Below are 21020 nucleotides of genomic sequence, written 5' to 3'. Positions count from 1 at the left end.
TTACTTAACTTTTATCATTATTAGATCCCACCATCATATGACAACTTATAGGTTCTCATATTCTGAAATCACTCTTCATATTCATCACGTATCATTATAATATCAAATTCACATAAAATAATATTCATTGCATTTATTCTACGATTATCCTTATCTTATAAGCATATTAATTCTCATAATCTGCCGTATGTCCTATTTTGGTACCCAAGGTCATGCATTCAAAAAAATATAACTTTATGTCACATTCTTATCCCCACAACAACCCAGACAAATCAAATAACAACACACAAATCACAGACTTGAGAAAGAGCATAGTCATCATCACAAATCGGAAAAATCACTGACATCATCACCTTTCAATACACATAAGCGACCACCAATTTACTCACATAACAAAACGGATTTTGCCCCATTAAGTGCTGACAGACTAGGGTACGCGGACCAGATCAGAAACAGAATCAGATGCAGATGCAGATTTTGTCCTCGAGAGGACTCTGCACAGACCACCCATTTAGGGTGCAGATCAGACAGAGTATCAGATATCAGACAGATCAGATAACAGACGATCCTCGCTTCGGTTAACCAGAAGACGAGAGATCACAGAAAATGCAGCGCTGCTGTCCTATGACATGTCAATTGTACCCACAGAATACACTCAAGCACGGGGCATAAGCACAATCAAGTATACTTTATTTCCAGCAATTTCCAACATCACACATCAACACAGACAGATCGAACAGATCACAACACAGACATAAATAGACATCATCACAAATATATCAGGCATCATCATCTCACCCATTTCCACATTTATCTCATTGAATTTACATCCACAATCATATTCATTTTCATATCAAGTTTTTATAATTATTCATCGCACAAACATGTATATTATTACCTTTCATAACAAATTATTTCTAATCTCATCATATACCCATACTTATACCATTTCTCCGCAGAACACTCATATTGGATTAATGAATACCATATCAGTAAGACCATTCACATTATAACTATAATTATAATTAAGCATAAGATTCACCCATATTCATATATATTCACAGTCTAACATGCATTATCTCAACTAAAAAGATTAAAGACCATAGAGAGGATACGCTACCTTGTAGACTCATGAAAATAAGCCTAAGTCACCTGGACGATTCACTATCTTTAGGTCCATTTCTTTAAGCATCATCCCTACTATAAGTCGCCTTTGTGCATAACATAAATAACGTACCTATCAGTAACTTGACACGACGAGGTTTTTTAGGGGCGGCGACTCTTGTGTGTGCGTGTCAACTGGCCAGGAGGGTACCTAGACCTAGCTGTGTCGTTGGGTCTGTGCCTAAAACCTCTTGTCAACAAAAATACCTCAACCCACTTCTACTGGCTAGTATAGTGGAGTAAGGGTCGATCCCACAAAGATAGATGTAGGCGAAGTGCAATTGCAAAGACATTTTGGAAGGGTTGGTTTGCTACCACGCTTTATGGGGTTGAGATTAAAACTAGGCGTGAAATGAAATGAAACCTCTATTTAAAGTGGGAAACTTGAACTTGCAAACGAAAACAGAACTCATGCCTAAACTGACCAGTAGATGAAAATGAGACCTATACCCCTCCTGACCAGTAGGTCAGGTGGGCTCTAAATGCTGCATGCTAAAAGAAATTAAAATGCGTGTGTAAACTAGGGTGCGAGTGTGCATGTTAGAAGCTACTAGATGAAACTTACTAAAAATGGCTAGACAAAAGATAAAAGGAATCAAAGGACATGCTGGCAGACTGGCTGCTGGGTTTGCAGAAAAAAAGTGCAAGTACAAAAGCAAAAAGTAACAAAAGCAACATATCTTTGATTGTGACATTTTCTTCTTCACCAAGCTAAACTAACCAGATCTAACAAACTCCACTGATGAATGCTCAAGTTAAAAAATTCATAAATGCAATATTTAACTTGAAATTGAGAACGAAAGCAAGAAAAGCTGAAATTTATGCATACTGGTCAACAGGACAGGGTGACAGAAACAAGTAGAAACGAATTCCATGCATTTTTTAGAGATTTAAACTGATTAAAACTTTTAAACACTTAAGGAAAGATTAGGTCTAACTAAGCCAGACAGATTCAAGCACTTAAGCAACAGAAATCAACATAAAACTACCAGATCTAGCTAACTAGGCAGAATGAAATCGTAAGCATGCTGAAACACAAAATAAAACTACAATAAACTTCATTGCATTCAAGATTATCACCCAAAAGATGTTCCAACCAAAGTAACTACTAGAATCCAAGTTTAATGCAAGCAAAACAAGTACTTAAGCTAAGAAATCTTGAAAACAAAGCAAATAAAAGATTGTTTGGCTCCCTTGAAACTGAAAATGGAAGAACTTTTGGAACTATGGCGGTTAGAATGATTCAGGCATGATGACTCCCCGCCGGCTGGTGGCCGCAATCTTCATGGCAGGCTGCTGGATTTAGAGAGTGGAACTTAGAGCTAATGAAGCTATTCTCCCCAAAAAATGAGTTGTAAGTGATTTCCAAGTGATGATAAAGTCATTCCTCCTTATGTTCAGCTCCTATTTATAGGGTGGCTTGCCCTAATTTCTAGGGCTGCCTCTTTATGTGAAATGCCAATTTTGCCCCTCTTTAGTAGTTGATTGTTCCAAGCAAGTCCTTCCTTCTCGTGTCCAGTTCTGTAGCATGCATCCTGACCAGTTTGCACACTTTTTTACTGTTTTTTCACGTCAATTCCTTCTGATCATTTCCTCCTAATTTAGTACCTCAACTTGCACGCTTTAGCAACTATTTTGCAGATATTATCCAATAAAGCACGTTATACTGACCAGTAACCAAGGCTTAGAACGAGACCCATCATAACTGCTCACACTTAACACATACTTGTCCTCAAGTATGAAGAAACAAGCCAAATAAAAATAATGAGTTGAGTTCGCAAGCCTGGTTACCTCTCCTGACCGACCTAAACTAAAAAGAACAAAAGACGCAACACTCTAAAAACCTTGACGCAAATAGAAAAAACACTAAAAGAAAAATTACACATAAACGAAAACGCATTAAAACACATTGAATAGGCTATATTTTCAACCATTCTTCCCTTCAAGTTTGAGTTCAATCCGGCTGTAAGCAGCCTCGAACTTCCGCCGCCCCCCTTTTCCATCCTAGCCAGTATATCTGCTCGTCAAGATTACACAAATCCTCGGCCAAATACTAGATTCGCTCAGCCACTCATTCCTCACCAGGGATGTTAGGACTGTTTCTCTCAAAATGCTGAACCACAAATGTTTCGGACTTAGATCTCACGCGCAGCTCCTAAGGGTCTTTATTGGCTTGTAACGGGGCTATGGGCTTGTAATGTTTAGGGTGGGTGTTCCTAAGGCTCTAAGGTTTAAAATAACATTACTTTATTCTGATGCGGAGGAGCTGTGTGTACTTGGGCGCTTGGCATTTCTTCTTGCTTGGCTTGATGTTTTTCACGATTCGGCCTCCAACTGGTCAGTAGACTCCTTTGTGGCTTCGCCACCCTTATTCCTTCTTCTCTTTTTTTGTGGTCTGGATAATTTTTTTTTTCAGACCATTTTCTCCATTTTTCTTCTTTCTCTCTCTCTCTCTCTCTCTCTCTTTTAGGACCAAGTATTTCTTCCTGGTCAGTTTTCTTCAATTTTTTGCTTCTTTCTTCAGTTGGTCCTTTGCCTCTGCTCTTGATCAGTAGCTTCTTGCCTTATGTCTTTCATACACACAGTCCTAGTGGCTAGTGGGTTATATCGGAGTTTAAAGGAGAGGGGCTAGAAAAAGGGTTCTAAGGGAAGGATTTTTTTTTCTTTTGCAGGGGGGTTTCCTATTACCCTTAGGATTAGGCTACACGCGGTCACTTCACTCTAGACATCATGTGGCAGCCACTCTTCTTTTTTTTATATGTTTAGCGGAAAGTAGTTCCACTTTTAGGCTTCTAACTCACCTTTTAAGAAGGCTTTCGTGTCTAGCTTTAAGGTTGAGCTTTTCTCTCATACTTGCATCCTCTATACTGACTAGGATCTATTGGCGGGGGGGGGGGGTAGTTTTCATTTTTTAGCATGCTTTATTTCCATCAATTCCCCTCATCGTCAGTTTGAAACATTTGAGTTTTAAGCCCATTCATTCAACACTTATCCTAAAAAAACTTAACCAAAACTTACTTACTAGGACTGACTCAACACGCGATAACACATATATACAGTTATACTGGCCATTAAGTCCCCCCATTCCACTTCATCCTTGCATGCGCTCAAGCGAGCTTAGTGAAGTGGAAAACAGGATGACCAGTATCAAACATGTAGGACACAGAAAAGACAGAAAAACACATAACACATGGAAAACATAATATATATGAAACTTCTCACACTTAGACTATGCAATAGGCTAAGTGGGAGAAGAGTAACGAACATAGAGAACACATAGACAATGTAGAACAAAAAACTAGATATGCAAAACATACTATGTCCACAAAATTTCTCACACTTAGACTATGCAATAGGCTAAGTGGGAGAACAACATTAAAGCACATACATCATGCTCACACGAAATAAAACATGCAAAAACATACTATATATCAAACACTTCTCACACTTAGACTATGCAATAGGCTAAGTGGGAGAAGATATAATACTTAACAAACAAAAATCACATAACAGAATGAAAATTTCTAAACAACCTAAACACATATCAGGTGTAAACCCCAACCTTCTCACACTTAGTCTATGAAATAGGCTAAGTGTTATGGAAAGGGGTATACGCATGCTATCACAAACATATTAACACATAAACGTAAAACTGACACACATAGAAAAGAAACTAAAAATTACAAAAATCTAAAAGAAAAACTAACTGGTCAGTGTGGGGGTGTGTCATTGCTTCCTTCGGCTCCTCCTCGGGGTGGTGCCTTGTGTAGCTGCTGTGCTGGGTGTATCAGGTGGTACATCATTGGGGTGTTCACTGTCCCCATCCACCAAGTTATGGGATTCATCCTCGCATTCTTCAGTTCCTTCTTCCAATGGGTTCCCTTGTTGGTACATCATCAGGGGTGTCACTCTCTTTTTCTTATGATTCTTGAAAGTCCACATGATTTTCCTCTTTTCTATGGGCCGCAGACGATGGTTAGAGGGGTCCTTGCTCCTGATTAGTTTGGGGCATCGTTCTTGCTCCCTGATGGTAACGGCCGTTAGGACCTCCTTGGGATTCTTGGTCTCCTTCTTTTTCCTTGTTGCCCCCTTGCCTTTCCTCTTTCTTTCATGGTTGTATCTTCCCTCTTTGTCTTGCTTTTCCTGTACGTCGGTTTCTGGTACAGGTGTCTCTTCTTGGGCAGTAGACTGGCTCTCCCGGGCTTCAACGACCACCTCTATTAATAAAGAAAACCCTCGATCCAGAAAATCCTCTAGACATTGGGTCTAGGAACACAAAGAACCTTGAGCTACCTGTCATTGGGCACACAATCACTACCTTAACTCCCCCTTCAAAACCCTCAACCCGTTTTAGCTAAGAAAATTAGTACAAGGAAGCAGGGATCGAATCCACAAAGATGAATGCGTAGGTAAACATGTTCAAAGACTCGGAAACTATTTTTGGCTGCTGCCACGCAATTTTTGGGGTTGAGCTTTAATTCCTAGACTTGGTAAATGAAATATTCTACTCTAGCAGCTAGATCTAGGCAGGGACATAAAAGCATGCATAATAACCGAAATAGAGCGAGACAATTATTGGACTAAGCAAACAGCTTCCTAAGCTAACCTAGACCTGGGAAAACTAACATGGGGACCATTCACAAAAACAGCATAGTACGACTGAAAAGCTGCAAAATACTCCCTCCGTCCTCGATTAGGAGTCACACTTTGACCGGGGACGAATTTTAAGAAATGTAAAGAAAAGTTGGTTGAAAAAGTTAGTAGAATGTGGGACCCATTTTTTGTTAGGTTTGGTATACTGAAAAGCATGTTTCGAGCAAGTTTCGCTCGAATAGAATCTTGCTTGTATACGTAAAACTTTATAATCCACTTTTAACCGATTCAGTATTATTCGAGCAGTTTCGCACGAATAGAATCAGTATATTATTACATTGTGTTTGCTTGTGCATTTATAAGATGTTTTATAAACATTTAAATGTATAAGAAGCAAACAAAGTCTAAGTCTTTTGCTTAGTAGACTGGTTGTGGGCGTCGTCCACTTTAAGGTAACACAGTCTATTCTATGCAATGCTTTGCAAAAGAAAAAGAATAATTTCACAACCCAGATAGGCTTAGACTACCTATCATGAAAGGTTGCAATGTCAGTCCGATTATTTCTAAGCCTTACTGAAATAAGATGACGTTGGTGTGGTATAGCACTGAATGGATCTAACAGCAAGACGTGTCTTTATGCAATCTACTGAAAGACTAGGTTTTGATAAAATACTATTTCTTAATCTACATACGTTAGCATTGAGCATACGGTATTGATTATGCACTACTTTGACTTATCAAATGGTGCGGGTTTTTCGCAACCTAATAATCCTGATATATTGGGTAGTGATGATTAATATCTAGCGGTGCTAGGATTGCTATTATGTTGAATCGCGCACGAGGTGAGTCTCGTTTGATAATGTCCTCAAGAGGAGCTCGAACAAGGTTTTATTATTCAGCAAACTGGCCAGTTGGAGTTTTATTACTCTATGAATAATAAATAAGTGTTTCTTGCTAAGTCCACTCTTGGAATTAATAAGATGTTAATTAATTAAGTCCATAGCAGACATTAATTAATTAATGGACATTTATATCTTAAGCGCGAGAAATAAATAATAAACAAAACGGAAGCCCGGATTACTTATAATTTCGGATTTGGATGGGGAGTGCAATATTACTTCTGTACTGGCTACTCGTAATATTCCAATATAAGCTTGTATTAAATTGTGGGTTCAATTTAATTAGTAAAAAGCTAATTGGGGGAGCCAATATCCAAAACCTTCCATAGATCCCTAACTTGGCCTAATATGAACTTAATATAAATAGGATAATAAATAAGACATAAATCACTTTTTTAAAAGAGAGAAAATAGCGTCTACTCCTAAAAGATAGAGAGGAACGATTTTTCTATGAATTTCTCCTCCGTGAGATTTTCAGCTCCTCCACCGTGAGGAATTTCTGTCTTCTTTTTATTCGAGTCCTAATATTTTGATAAGATCAGCCCACCCTGATATCGAGATACAGTTCGGGAACCAGTCAGAAGATCTATGGTCTAGTATTGAAGATCATCACGTGGAGAAGGCGCGAGCAATAGACGATTCTTTGGAGAATCAAATCGGTAACTCTAAACCGTAGTATTGATGTTTAGGATTTATATTTTCTAAGCATGAATTATTTGCGTTCTAGCATGCAATTATCTGTTTAACATGTGAATTGATTAATCTCATAATCGGTCAAATAGATCCGTGTCTGATTTATTTGTTTTGTACAAGTCTTCCGCTGTGCAAGGGGCACCAAACCCCAGCATTTTTCATATTGGTTTTATAATAAAATGTGAGTGAATTGAGTTGATGGAATGTGAGACCTACTTACTATTTATGGTAAAAATGAAGTGTGACTCTTAATCGGGGACGGAGGGAGTAACTAACTAAAGGACTAACTAACAGCGACATCATCTTCTCCAACTTTTATCACGAAACAACCAGTTAAAATAGAGCAAAACGAAGATCGAAGCAAAGTGAACGAAATTAAACCGATAGAAACGAAGAACAGGTAAAACTAAAGCAGATCTACTACTACTAGACGAAGCAAAACAAGAATGCAGAACTTAAACAACTAAATCAAGCGAAAACAAGCAGATCCATCCACGGGACGCTTAATCCACTCCGGATCCAAGCCATCCACAACAATCAAAAATCATTTCCATCTCCGATCCTCACAAGTTTACGTAGATTCAACCGATCAACAACAAATTCCTCACAAACCAACTCCAAACTCAAATCAACCAACAATAATCAGCAAATCAAACCAACAACACCACAATAAAACAAACGAAACAAAAGTAGCGACATCTATTGCAAAATATGAAGTATTCAACGATGATAATGAAACAGAGCCGAGCCTCGATTAGCTGATTTTAATTACTGTAGCTATTTTGTTTTCCAGATATTACATGTAAATGATAAATGAAATAATGAAAATGAGTAATTTTAATCGATTTCTCTCTTTCAACACTTCATTTCATCTTTATTTCTTACCCTCTTTCTCCCCCTCTTTCTTTCCCCCAAGAACCCTAATTTTTTTTATGCATCTCTGCAACAACCAAACACCTTCGAACATGGGTCGTTCGGCGTGCAGCTGAGACTCCGTCGACAGCGACGGCGGTCGTGACTTCGGAGACCTTCGATTTAGCTACGTTTTCTGCTATTGTAAGAAGACGGCGGCGCTCCGTATTGTCACTAGCCAAGGCAAATCGTCGAGGGCGAAGCTCTACTTTGTATGTGAGAGGAGGGAATGTAGTTTCTTCAAGTGGTACGAGCCAAATCATGAAGTCGAAGCACGTGCCTGTTCTTCATCAACCTCCTTCGGTGGTGCCAATTTTGAGGGTTTAGCATTGAATTTATCAGAAATTAGTGAATGTTTTGAGCTTTGGTCTTTGTTTTGGTGTTGTTCTAACACTTCTTTGTATGTTCAAGTAATTTGATGGAGTGTTTGAAAACCCTAATTTTTTGTTCCTATTTGAATTTTGATTCTGAAAAAAAGTTATCCTTGCGAATTTTTTATGATTGCCACATGGCAGCTGATTATTCGTCCATGTGTACAAATGATTGGCTAGGAATGGTGGCATGATGTTATTTTAAGAGGGGTTGTCATTTTAACATATCCCTATATATATATATATTAGTTTTTTAACAAAATGTGAGTGAAATAAGTTGGTGAAATGTGAAATATACTTACCATTTATAGTTAACGTGAAATAAGACTCTTATTATGATAAATCAAAATGGCAAAACAAGACTCTTATTATGAAACGAATGGAGTAATTGATTTAAATATATATTTCATCGTCAAATATCTTTGCAGCGCACAACCGCACATAATGTTCTTATATGACTGTTTGCAATTTAAAATCATTTCATTTATTTGCAATTTGAATAATTGAATTGATAATTTAGAATTGAAAATGTAGCTAACTTTCCATCTTTAGTCTTTTTACCGTTTCTTTAAATCCATCATTATATACGAAATCATATCCAATAAGAATATTATACTAAATCCATCAATATATACGAAATCATATCCAATAATATTATACTATGATATACCGTTTCTTTAAACACCACTCATATCCAATAAGAATATTATACTAAATCCATCAATATATACGAAATCATATCCAATAATATTATACTATGATATACCGTTTCTTTAAACACCACATGAATATTTAGGTCTCCACTCTACACACGTGTGCATATAGTGTGGGACAATGTAAAAGGCAAAGAGGAAGGAATATAATCGCAAGTTTATAGTAATGCTAATTAATTGATGATATATAATTATAAGAAATGAAGTTTAAAATATTGATTTTTGTACCTAAAATTAATGTTACTACTTTTTCTTGTTCTTTTTTTCGCATACGTATGCGGATGGTTTTCTTTTACAATATATAGTGAGTTGCGTTTCGTCCTTTAAATAAAGAAAATCTTATTGACGCAGTGAATTCAAAAATAAAAATAAATTGAAAAAGAAAATTTGTTTATTGATCATTTGTATTTTCTCCACATACGACATTACTACTCCTACTATATAAAAGTCACATTTCTACTATAAAAATTATAATTAAAAATTAATACAAAAACTAAAATGTGTTAAAAAAAAAATCTCGCTTCACCAAAACGACGATATAATAAATATTAAGAGTGAAAATGAATATTTGGAAAGACAATCAAATTTGAGCAGGTAAATCGATAAAGGGACGGAATATAAATGGATATTTAGCAAAAATAAAACTTTCCTTCTCACTTATAGAGTTGTACTGCTAAAATTAAAATTATTTTTATATATACAAATATTATATAAACACATATGCACAGAGCAATCCATCTTCTTTGAAACATCCCTTGATTTTCAGTTGGAAAATCAGAATTTGGGATCAAAATTAAGCTTCTTTTTACGGCCAATTTAGGTTATTAGATCAGAAAATATGGTGGAAACACGGCGTGGTTCTTCTTCCTCCAAGCGCCCCATCTCCTCCCCACCTTCATCGTCCACGCCAAATCGCAAACGATCCAAGGTTAGGGTTTTGTATTCTAGTGAATTTGAAAATTTCTGTCTTGATTGGGCATTTCTGGTGGTTTTTCAATTACGGGTTTTTGAGTTTATGCAGGGAGCGGATGCGTCTTCTTCTTCTCTGAATGATTCACCGCCTTCGGAGGAAGTTGTTGGCGCGGTGGCGGGGAATGAATTGGAGGCCGGATCGGCTGATCTAGACAACGGTGGAGCCGAGAAGCAATCGGATGACGTGGCGGCGGTTAAATCGCCCAAGGCCGAGGCGGCAGGTGAGGTTTTGGCTCTCGCGTGACTATAGATGTTATATCATGCACTGCATGTCTTATCCTCAATTGAATTCCGGTGTTCAATTCTGTTCTTTTTGCTTCTTAAATTCTTCAAATTTTGATTTATTTTCTTCTTCTGCTGGGTAAAAAAATTGTTTCTTTTTATTTAATTGTTGGCGGTGGATGCAGGTGATTCCATCACTGATGTAGAGAAAGGGAAGTCTAGTGGGCGGCCTGTGAACCGCGGAAAGAAGAAGCATCTGAAAACTAATGCTGGGGCTGCATGGGGAAAACTTATATCCCAGTGTCCACAGGTAGATTTGCTCTTTCAGCTAAATTTTGTATCATTCATTGCTTCGAGTTAAAAATTCAAAATGACAATTGAAATTTGATGTTGGACCAGAATTGTAATTGACTATCACTTAGATTTGATGTAGAGGATATTGAGATTTGCTGTGGGGTGCAATTGCGTTTAATTAATAACCATAAGAAAGTTGTCATCATTTATTTGTAATGTTATAAACTTTGAGGGGCACAATGGGATTATGTTCATTAATTTTATGTGTCTGTTGGCTTTAGGTTGTGGTGGGCATATTAAGATAGCTAGATTTTCTTTTTGGTTTGAAAGTTCAAGTTTCTGCTTTTCAAAATTTATTGTGTTGCCTTATCGGGTCTCTTGCTTTGTTGTATCACCAGAACTTCACTCTGAAGCAAGAGTGGGTCCTTTGTACTCTGGGAGCCATAGTTAAATCCCTGAAGTTTCTGAGTATTTATCCTCTTACGTATGTATATTTTACTTTTTGACAATGATTTAGCCCCCCTATCCAAGAGAGCGCTAGAGAGAATCCCGTGGTTGGGGGAGGTAACTGTTTAGCACCCACAATGTGTTATCTAGCACATTAGTCAGCCCTGGTCCAAAGAAAATGATTTTCTAGGTAGTCACACTACTTGTTTGTGTATTTGAAAGTAATCAGGAAATAAGCTAGTGTATTCTTCTGATTCTCCAGTTCAAAGTCCCATAATGTTTAGATGCACATTTTTCCAGCGGTCTAGTTTCCTGTTCTGATGTCTCCAGTTAAAGTAGCACAATGTTTGGATTTTTTTTTCTTCAGTTGCCTAGGTTTGTTTATCCTTGATCTGGGGTTGACTGGACATTCTATGTGGAGATAACCATAATCAATTGGCAACCAGCATTTGCTATCTACCCCGTCTGCACCTTAAAGACTTCTGTTTTTGTACATTCTGTTTGACAAATGGATTAGGTAGATTTATCCACAGGCTTCTGTTCAACCACTGTGTCCCTGCTTTTCACCATTATATGGTGCGTGGCCATAACTATATTTGTGTAATCTTTTCTCCCAGAATCCACATGTTATTTTGCATTTCCCAACTTTCACTGTTGGCCAAGGCCGCCAATGTGATTTATGGGTGAGAGATCCAACAATTAGTAAATCTTTGTGCAAACTGAAGCGCATGGAGTCTGAGGTGAACTTCTATGCTGGAGTTAATTTCGTTGGGAGTTACATATGGTTCTGATCATTACAATGGATTCTGTGTTGATCTGTTTGCTGGTTCCATGTCTGATCCAGGAAGGAGAATCACTTACGCTGCTTGAAATCACTGGAAAAAAAGGAGTTGTACAAGTGAATGGAAAGAACTATCACAAGGACACCACGATTCCTATAAATGCAGGTGATGAGGTGGTATTCAGCGTGACGGACAAACGATCTTATGTATCCTTTCTTTTTCTAAATTTTAGTTCCTTACCATGTTATTATATGATTTGATATATTTGGGGCTGCAAGTATCTATCTTCTCTATATGCCCTTAACATACTATTAGGTCTTCCAACAACTCATTGATGAAAGTGCACCTATGATGGATGGCCCAGCATCAGTTAGCATGGTAGAAGCTCATGGTGGACCCATAAAAGGTTTGCATATTGAGTCAAGATCAGGGGAACCTTCTGATGTTCCCGTTCCAGCAACACTGGAATCAGTAACGGATCACCCCGAAGAATTATCTCTCCTACCTTCTTCATCTCAAGATGCTGAGGATGCCCAACATGTTACTGAGATAACATCTTTACCTTCTACTTGTGAAATGGCAGACACTAGAAACAAAGATGCTTCTGACCTTAATGATGGTGCTACGTTATCAGTGGCGGAAAAAGATGGTGTTTTATCTCCTAATGTCTCCATTAAGAACTTCAATGTTTCTACTGAGAACGGGAAAGGTCTTCCACAAAGCAATGCTTTGGGACATGGTTTCCCAATTTCAATAGCTCCAAAATTTGATATCAGTGGCACGATATCTAAGATTCTTGATGAGCGCAGGGCAGTTAGAGATCAGGGCAAGGGTTCTGATCCTCCCATTTCGATATCATCTAGACGTGAAGCCTACAAAGATGCTTTGCGACAAGGACTGTTGCATTGTGATAACATAGATGTTTCTTTTCAGGATTTTCCTTATTATCTGAGGTAAAAGTCACATTCATATTGTCAATGCTTCTTGTAACATAATAACTTCCATCGATAAAAGGGTAAATGGTTGTACACCTATAATTGCACAACAATGGTTTACGAAGATTGAGCCATAACTGATATTTATGGATGAGTCTTGCTGGGATTAATTGACAGCTGCTTCTAGATCTCTGCTTCTTGATAATTTTGTTCCATACATCTGATGTTTGATTGAGAGCTGTTAATTCTTTTTAGTGGGATAAGCCTGTATATATGTACATCATCTATTGTAATAAGTATGTTCCTTTTTTCGAATAATAGTCATGCTTACTCACATTCCTTGGCGTGGAAGTTTCTTTTATGTGCGTAGTAATTTGCATAGTTTACTTTTATATCCTGTCTATGAGGCTTGACTTATTATTCATAAGTTAACTCGTAGTTATTCCCCTTGGGCAGATTATTATGGTTTCTATATAATTAGTTGTTTTTTTGCAGTGAAAACACAAAAAATGTTCTCATCGCTTCCACATACATACATTTGAAGTGTAATAAATATGTGAAATTCACTTCAGACCTCCCTACTGTATGCCCGAGAATTTTGCTGTCAGGTCCTGCAGGTAATGCAGCTTCGTGTTTCTGTATTTGTGTAAGTGATTTTATGTACTGTTCCCAACTAATTATAATGATAATTTTGTCGTTCTGTTCTTTATAGGTTCGGAAATATACCAGGAAACGTTGACCAAAGCACTTGCTAAATATTTTGGTGTTTCACTTCTCATCGTTGACACTATTCTGTTACCGGGTGTAAGCTTCAATGTGACCCGAGTTCAAAGTTATTATTGTTATTAGCTGTTCCATAAATTAGTTCACTTCTTATTGAGGAATTACTATATTCTTTGTCTAGGGACCAGCAATAAAAGAAGCTGATTCTGTGAAAGAAAGTACAAAGCTAGAGCGAGCAATTGTATATTCTAGACGGAATCTGCATCTCAAAAAACCAGCTTCAAGTGTGGAAGCTGATATTACTGGGGGTTCTACCATAAGTTCTCAGGCTCAACCCAAGCAGGAAGCATCTACGGCTTCATCTAAAACCTATACCTTCAAAAAGGGTACCGCTATAAAAGCTTTTCTCCCTCATCTTAGTTTAGCTAAGAAATTGTCTTTTAATTGATTGTTTGTTCTTTTGGTAGGTGACAGGGTGAAGTATGTTGGTTCTTTGCCAACAGGATTTTCTCCTACTCAAACTCAAATGAGGTAATTAACTTTCATCTTGTTTGTAGATTTACTTCTTGTTTGGCTCGGTTTTGTGCCTAAGATAGTAAGATATAATTGTCCATGGTTATCCAAATTCACTTTAATGAATTTTGTTTCTTTACCGTACAAGTAAAGGCCTGCTAATTACCATAGGATTATGTTCTCTAAGTTGTGATGTCATTTCAATATTTTGCGCAGGGGTCCAACCTACGGTTATAGGGGCAAGGTGTTACTTGCTTTTGAGGATAATGGCTCTTCCAAAATTGGTGTTAGATTTGATAGAACAGTTCCAGAAGGTAATGATCTTGGAGGCCTCTGTGAAGAAGATCATGGTTTCTTCTGTGCAGGTAATTTCCTCCAAACTTAGTCTATTGTGTATCAAGTAATTTAGCCTATTATTTTGTTGACTATTCCCACTCTACGCAGCTGACTTACTTCGCCTGGAAAGCTCCAGTGCTGAAGACATCGACAAGCTTGCCATCAATGAGGTTTTTGAGGTATACTTAATTGTAAAAGTATACTTGTTAAGAATATGCAAGTTGGTTCACTTTTTTATTGCATATTATGGGCTTGCCAATAAATACGTACTTTTTTTCTTCCAATTTTGTAGGTAGCTTCAACAGAATGTAAAACCGGTCCTTTGATCTTGTTATTGAAAGACGTAGAGAAGTCCATGGTTGGTAATTCTGAGGCTTATGCAGCATTTAAAATTAAGCTTGAATCATTACCAGAAAACGTTGTCGTGATAGCCTCACATACTCAGACAGACAGCCGGAAGGAGAAAGTGAGTTTATGTTGTGTTGTTTCTACTTATTCTTAATATTGCACCCCTGCTTCTCCCCTCCACCCCATTCTCTGTTTTTTTTTTCTCAAATTAAAGAAAGAAACCTCTCATCTTGTGTATGTTGGATATAGTCTCATTCTGGTGGATTGCTTTTCACAAAATTTGGAAGCAACCAAACAGCATTGCTCGACCTTGCTTTCCCGGTATGGCTGGTTTAAATTGAAACTTTCTATGCTCATCTTGTTGTCATCTGTTTTAGTTCACCAATTATATTTCATCTTTATGGTTAGAATCATCGTTGGTGTTTTTTCGTCTCTAAATTTCATGAATTTCTTAGATCTCAAACTCCCTAAAGCTTGTGGAATTATAAACCTAGTAAAACTATGGAAATACATTTCAAGCCACTCATATATATTAAATTTGCTCCTATTTGAGTACCAGACATATGCCTTTTACAGGATAATTTTGGTAGATTACATGATAGGAATAAAGAAACTCCAAAGATTCTGAAGCAGCTCACCCGTCTTTTTCCAAACAAAGTGACTATACAGATTCCCCAGGTAATTAAATTTTTGCTACTCTCGGACCTTTCCATCATTGAGGTTAGAAGTATGCAATAATTCTTGTTTTCAATGTTGAAGGATGAGGTGGTGCTAGTTGACTGGAAACAGCAGTTGGATCGGGATACTGAAACCATGAAATCACAATCAAATATTGCTGGCATTCGCACGGTGTGTAACTTCTGTAAATGATTGCTTGATTATTACCTGCCCGATTGTGTTTGAGATTAAATTTAATTTGGGTCTAGTACTATTTGTTTTCTTCCTGGAGTTGCTTTGGTTTGACCACATATTTATATATAAAAAAAACTCATATTGCGATGCCCTGCCTACTACTTCAAAGCTATGGGGTCCTGATTTACTTTTCTGTCCAATTAATTACCACAGATTGGGTTCTGAAAATTCTTTATTTGTTGAGCTTCTGTCACGTGCCACACCATTTAAGTATATCTAGGAAACTTCAGAGGAAACCCTTGGATTCATCTTCTGTATCCTGGAAGAATAACTGAGGAAGAAATGCGTTTTGGAAACTTAATTTTTTTTTGGTTTGGTTTCCAAAGACAAAATTGAGGAAAACAATCAAACATTTCCATAACACATTAATTTCTTGTTTAGATGGATTTTTTGTGGTGGTTTTACATAACATTTCTAGTTTTACCAAAAAGGGAGTATTTTATTTATCTTCATGAGATTACTTTCACTTGACAGTTAATGTGGATATAGATTTTTTAATGATGCGATTGGTAAATTCTTGAATTAAAACAGCTGTTGCAGCCCGACCATTGCTGACCACGAGTTACCTGCCGTTCGTGGGGTCATATTTATAACCAAGTGGGCTGACTTTTGTCCTGTCTTCTTATGAATCTAGGTCCTAAATCGAATTCGCCTCGACTGTCCTGATCTTGAGTCACTATGCATTAAAGACCAAGCTTTGACTAATGAAAGTGAGTTGACTTTACACAACTGAATAATCTTGAAATTGGTTGTGGTCTGCTTTAGGTTCTGGTAATCCTTAAAATGTTTGTTATAATGTGTTTATAGGCATTGAAAAGATTATTGGCTGGGCTTTGAGCCATCATTTTATGCATCGCTCTGAAGACCTACTCAAGGAGCCAAAACTTGTCATTTCAAGTGAAAGGTGACTATATTGAAAATATTTACTTTAGCAATGAACACCACTGAAATTGTAAGATGGCTGGGGATAAAGGAGTAACTCTTTGGTATGATAGTTCTTACTCTTTCTCTTTGTGGATTTGTACTGTAGTATCAGCTATGGGCTCAATATTCTACATGGCATTCAGAACGAGAATAAAAGTTCGAAGAAATCTCTTAAGGTGCTGAATTCAGTCTCTAAATTAAGTCTTCATTTATTACTTTGCTTGATGAATGCATTCCATATTATTTAGTGTGTAATCGGACGACTGCCTGTGTTTCAGGATGTAGTTACTGAAAATGAGTTTGAGAAAAAGCTCCTTGCTGAGGTTATTCCACCTGGTGATATCGGAGTCACTTTTGAAGATATTGGAGCATTGGAAAATGTAAAAGAGACTTTGAAAGAATTGGTGATGCTACCCCTACAAAGGCCAGAACTGTTCAGCAAAGGACAGCTAACTAAGGTAGAGACATTGTGTTTTTGTAGCTTGTCGGAACTTGTAAAATTTTTTCACGCTACAAAGTATTGCATCTTATTTGTTGACCATGTCAATCTTGAAGCCTTGTAAAGGGATATTGCTTTTTGGACCTCCTGGTACGGGTAAAACTATGCTTGCAAAAGCTGTTGCTACTGAAGCTGGTGCAAACTTTATCAACATATCTATGTCCAGCATCACATCTAAAGTATGGATCTTCCTAGTCTTTCAATAGTTTATTTTTATTTTCCATTTTAACCATTTAACCTTCTTTATGTATATTGTCTAAATAGTTTTGATCAATTTTTTTTTTGCATCCAGTGGTTTGGTGAAGGAGAGAAATACGTGAAAGCAGTCTTCTCTTTGGCCAGCAAGATAGCACCCAGTGTTGTTTTCGTTGATGAGGTTCCCCCTGTGCTTTTGTGGTTCATTAATGTTTCTTACCATTCTTAGACTCCTAGTCTTTTCTTATATCTTTATGACTGTAGGTTGACAGCATGTTAGGGAGACGAGAAAACCCTGGAGAACATGAAGCAATGCGCAAAATGAAGAATGAATTCATGGTGAACTGGGATGGTTTGCGTACTAAGGATAAGGAACGTGTATTGGTGCTTGCAGCAACAAATAGGCCTTTTGACCTTGACGAGGCTGTAATCCGGAGGCTTCCTCGGAGGTTTGTTTGTCTCACAATCTAGTTCGTGTTTGTTTGTTCAGCTAAAAGACCACTGCTACCATCATTTTATATTTTGTGAACCGGTGCAGATTGATGGTCAACTTGCCTGATGCTCAAAACCGGGAGAAAATATTAGGAGTTATTTTAAAAAATGAGGAATTTGCTCCAAATGTTAATCTTGAGGCAGTTGCTAGTATGACAGAAGGGTATTCAGGAAGTGATCTAAAGGTTTGAGCATTACATCTCCTTGATCTTAATTTTTGGATTTGTTTTGAGGGGGTTCGTTCTTTCATCTCTATTCTTATTTTTAAATTTTCTGTCTCCAGAATCTCTGTGTGACTGCTGCACATTGCCCTATAAGAGAAATTCTGGAAAAGGAAAAGAAGGTATGCTTTTTTTGCTCATCCGGACTTCTACTGGCGGAAAGTGTTTTACCTGTTGTCTATGTTCGGATTATTGATTGAGCATTTGCCCTTTTTTGTTTATTCCTTGTATCTGAAATTCTGTTCTTTAGTTTGCCCTTTTCGTGTGCCGCTGTTGATTGCATACATGAAGTCATGTGGTAAAAAAACTTTTACTTATCAATATGATAAAATAAAATTACAGGAAAAAGCTTTGGCACTGGCAGAGAATAGACCATTACCGGCATTGCACAGCAGTGCAGACGTTCGCCCCTTGAGTATGGAGGACTTCAAATATGCACACGAACAGGTTTATCAAATAATTAGGATCTTTACATTTCATTCGCTCATTTGGAACTTTCCGGTCTTCGTAGTCCCTTTTTCTCTATAAGTAATTATTTTTGTCAAAATGCAGGTCTGTGCAAGTGTCTCGTCAGATTCACAAAACATGAATGAGTTGAACCAATGGAACGAGCTCTATGGAGAGGGAGGATCGAGAAAGAAGAAATCACTAAGCTACTTCATGTAGAAGAGTTTTCTAGAGGTGTATAATATTTGGGTGTTTAGGGGGTTATTTATTCTTCGAATTGAGGTGGTTTGGAACCTGTACTCGTAGAAATCCAATTTCAGGTTCCCTCTCTCTATTTATATCTTTTTTTTTTCGTTTCTCTTAAACTTTGGCTTTTTCAGCCATACTTAGTCTACTATACAGGTATCTAGCATCTAAATTATATTTATTCCATCTCTCTCTCCTCTGTATATTTAGAAACTTAAGTCTGTTCTATGATCATGTCATATTTCTACATAATAAAAGGATGTAGAAGTTGTCTTTTCTTTGGTGGTGTGTGCGATTGTTGCAGTGTAAATTAGAAATGCACTCTACTTGATATGGTATTGGGAAAAGGGGATGATATCAATAGTTTCCTCTTCTCTGGCTATTGCTGCAGATCCTATTTATTCTTTGATTCTGTTGAAAAGATGTGATGTTCAGAATCATCTAAACTTGGGTGACTGTTGATTTAGAGAAGAGTCATTTGTGTAAATGGGCTACTTTTGTGTTATTTTTGTTGGTGTGATCTGGGAGAGAAATGATCATTTATGCTTATGCATTGATGGTTCTTTTATGCTGTGATGTTTATTGATATTAAGTTTCTCTCTCTTCTGCAACTCAACTTTACCATATCTCTCTTCTGTAATTCCCTCATCCTCTCACCCTCTCTCTACTCTACCAAGAAGACCACAGTGCTTCCATCTTCTCTCCCGGCGATAGTAGTGGTGTTGCTTACTTGCTTTTGCGAGCTGCTGACGAAGCCTCGCCGCAGTTTGATTGTAGTTTCTCGCCCGTAGACAGATTTCTTCCTCTGCTTGTAGAAGATTTCTTCATCCACCGCAAATGAGGATTTTTCTAACTACATTCTTTTTTAGTTTTTCGCAACTCATCGATTTCTCGTTGATTTGGGGGTGGGATCTCGATTTGTTGTGTGTTCTATCCACAAAATTCTATGGGTTTGTGTTGTCTTACAAATCATTCTTTATGATATTTTGAATATGATCTAGGATGGAATTATTAGGATTTAGACAAGAAGATGAATATAATTAAGCTTTAATTATGTGCCTTAATAAAGAATATTAAATCAAGTTTGTTGTAATTAATCTATAATAAATCGTGAGTCATCAAATTTATTTAATAAATCAATAATATAGTTAATTTAATTAAGATTAATATCTTTAAGATCCATATAAGAAAAATAAATACATAATGGTATTTTTGTCCTTATAATTTTTATCTACAAAAACTATCTTGTTAATCAAACAACATCATAAAAATACTACGATCTGATATTCTCTTCGTTCCATAGTAATATAGTCGTTTCTTTTTGGCACGAAGATTAAGAAAAATTGTGTTATTGAGTTAAGTAAAGGGAGAATAAAATGGAAAATGAAGAAGATAGAAAGATGAATAGAGAAAAAAGTAAGAAAGAGTAAAGTATGTGTGGAAAAATGTGTTGATTTTTACTAAAAGAGAAATGACTCTATTACTATGGAACGTACCAAAATGACAAAACGATTCTATTACTATGGAACGGAGAGAGTACTATCTTACTTTCGGCCCGAAAATTCTATCTTAAGATAACTATCTTACATAGTATTTTCTAGCATGGCAATCAAACGAGCCTTGGAAGATTGGGTATTAAAATTAAAATATACTACCTCCGTCCCATAGGCACGAGGTTTAAGAAATGTAAACAAAAGTGGGTTGAATAAGTTAGTGGATTATGGATTTCAGTTATATATATTAGTTTTACAATAAAATGTGAGTAGAATTGATTGGTGAAATGTGAGGTCTATTTACTATTTATGGTAAAATGTGATTCTTATTGTGGACGGACCAAAATGACAAAATGTGACACTTATTATGAGATGGAGGTAGGATGTAATATAGGTATGTAATCTATATAGGAGTACAAAATAAAATCTCCTTAAATCTTGTATTATTATCTAAGTGTGACATCTATGGGACGAGGGAGTAGGTTATAATGAAAATTATGCTAGTATTGATATTTAGTGTGAGATATTAAAATATCTGCAATATGTATATACTCCATCCGTACGTCATTAGGAGTCTCATTTCTTGGCGGCACGAGTTTTAAGAAATGTTAAGAAAAGTGGGTGGAAAAAAGTTAGTGGAATAGAGGTCTCACTTGTATATATTAGTTTTAAAT

General features: G+C 36.9%; 1 protein-coding gene across 2 annotated transcripts; it reads left to right on the top strand.

The window, feature by feature from the left end:
- The first annotated feature begins 10048 nt into the window (after positions 1–10048).
- Positions 10049–19131, top strand: LOC125213163 (uncharacterized). Of its 2 annotated transcripts, XM_048113543.2 has the most exons (27): positions 10049–10273; positions 10367–10538; positions 10725–10849; positions 11898–12020; positions 12125–12268; positions 12378–13015; positions 13493–13614; positions 13710–13801; positions 13902–14106; positions 14188–14251; positions 14450–14598; positions 14678–14748; positions 14862–15035; positions 15167–15238; positions 15494–15595; positions 15677–15766; positions 16464–16539; positions 16637–16733; positions 16860–16929; positions 17032–17211; positions 17309–17431; positions 17545–17628; positions 17712–17896; positions 17986–18124; positions 18223–18282; positions 18503–18607; positions 18713–19131. In XM_048113543.2, the coding sequence occupies exons 1-27, from the start codon at positions 10184–10186 to the stop codon at positions 18824–18826; spliced, it is 3666 nt and encodes a 1221-aa protein (XP_047969500.1). In that variant the 5' UTR covers positions 10049–10183; the 3' UTR covers positions 18827–19131. The 2 variants fall into 2 exon arrangements, with proteins under 2 accessions (XP_047969500.1, XP_047969501.1); XM_048113544.2 differs by lacking the exon at positions 11898–12020.
- The last annotated feature ends 1889 nt before the right edge of the window (positions 19132–21020 follow it).

Source organism: Salvia hispanica, chromosome 3 (assembly GCF_029641045.1).
Source record: "Salvia hispanica isolate PSC_SH4W2 chromosome 3, Shi_PSC_v1, whole genome shotgun sequence".
Taxonomy (NCBI): domain Eukaryota; kingdom Viridiplantae; phylum Streptophyta; class Magnoliopsida; order Lamiales; family Lamiaceae; genus Salvia; species Salvia hispanica.
The sequence above is the reverse complement of the archived record's forward strand: the minus strand, read 5'-3'. Positions and strand labels throughout refer to the sequence as shown.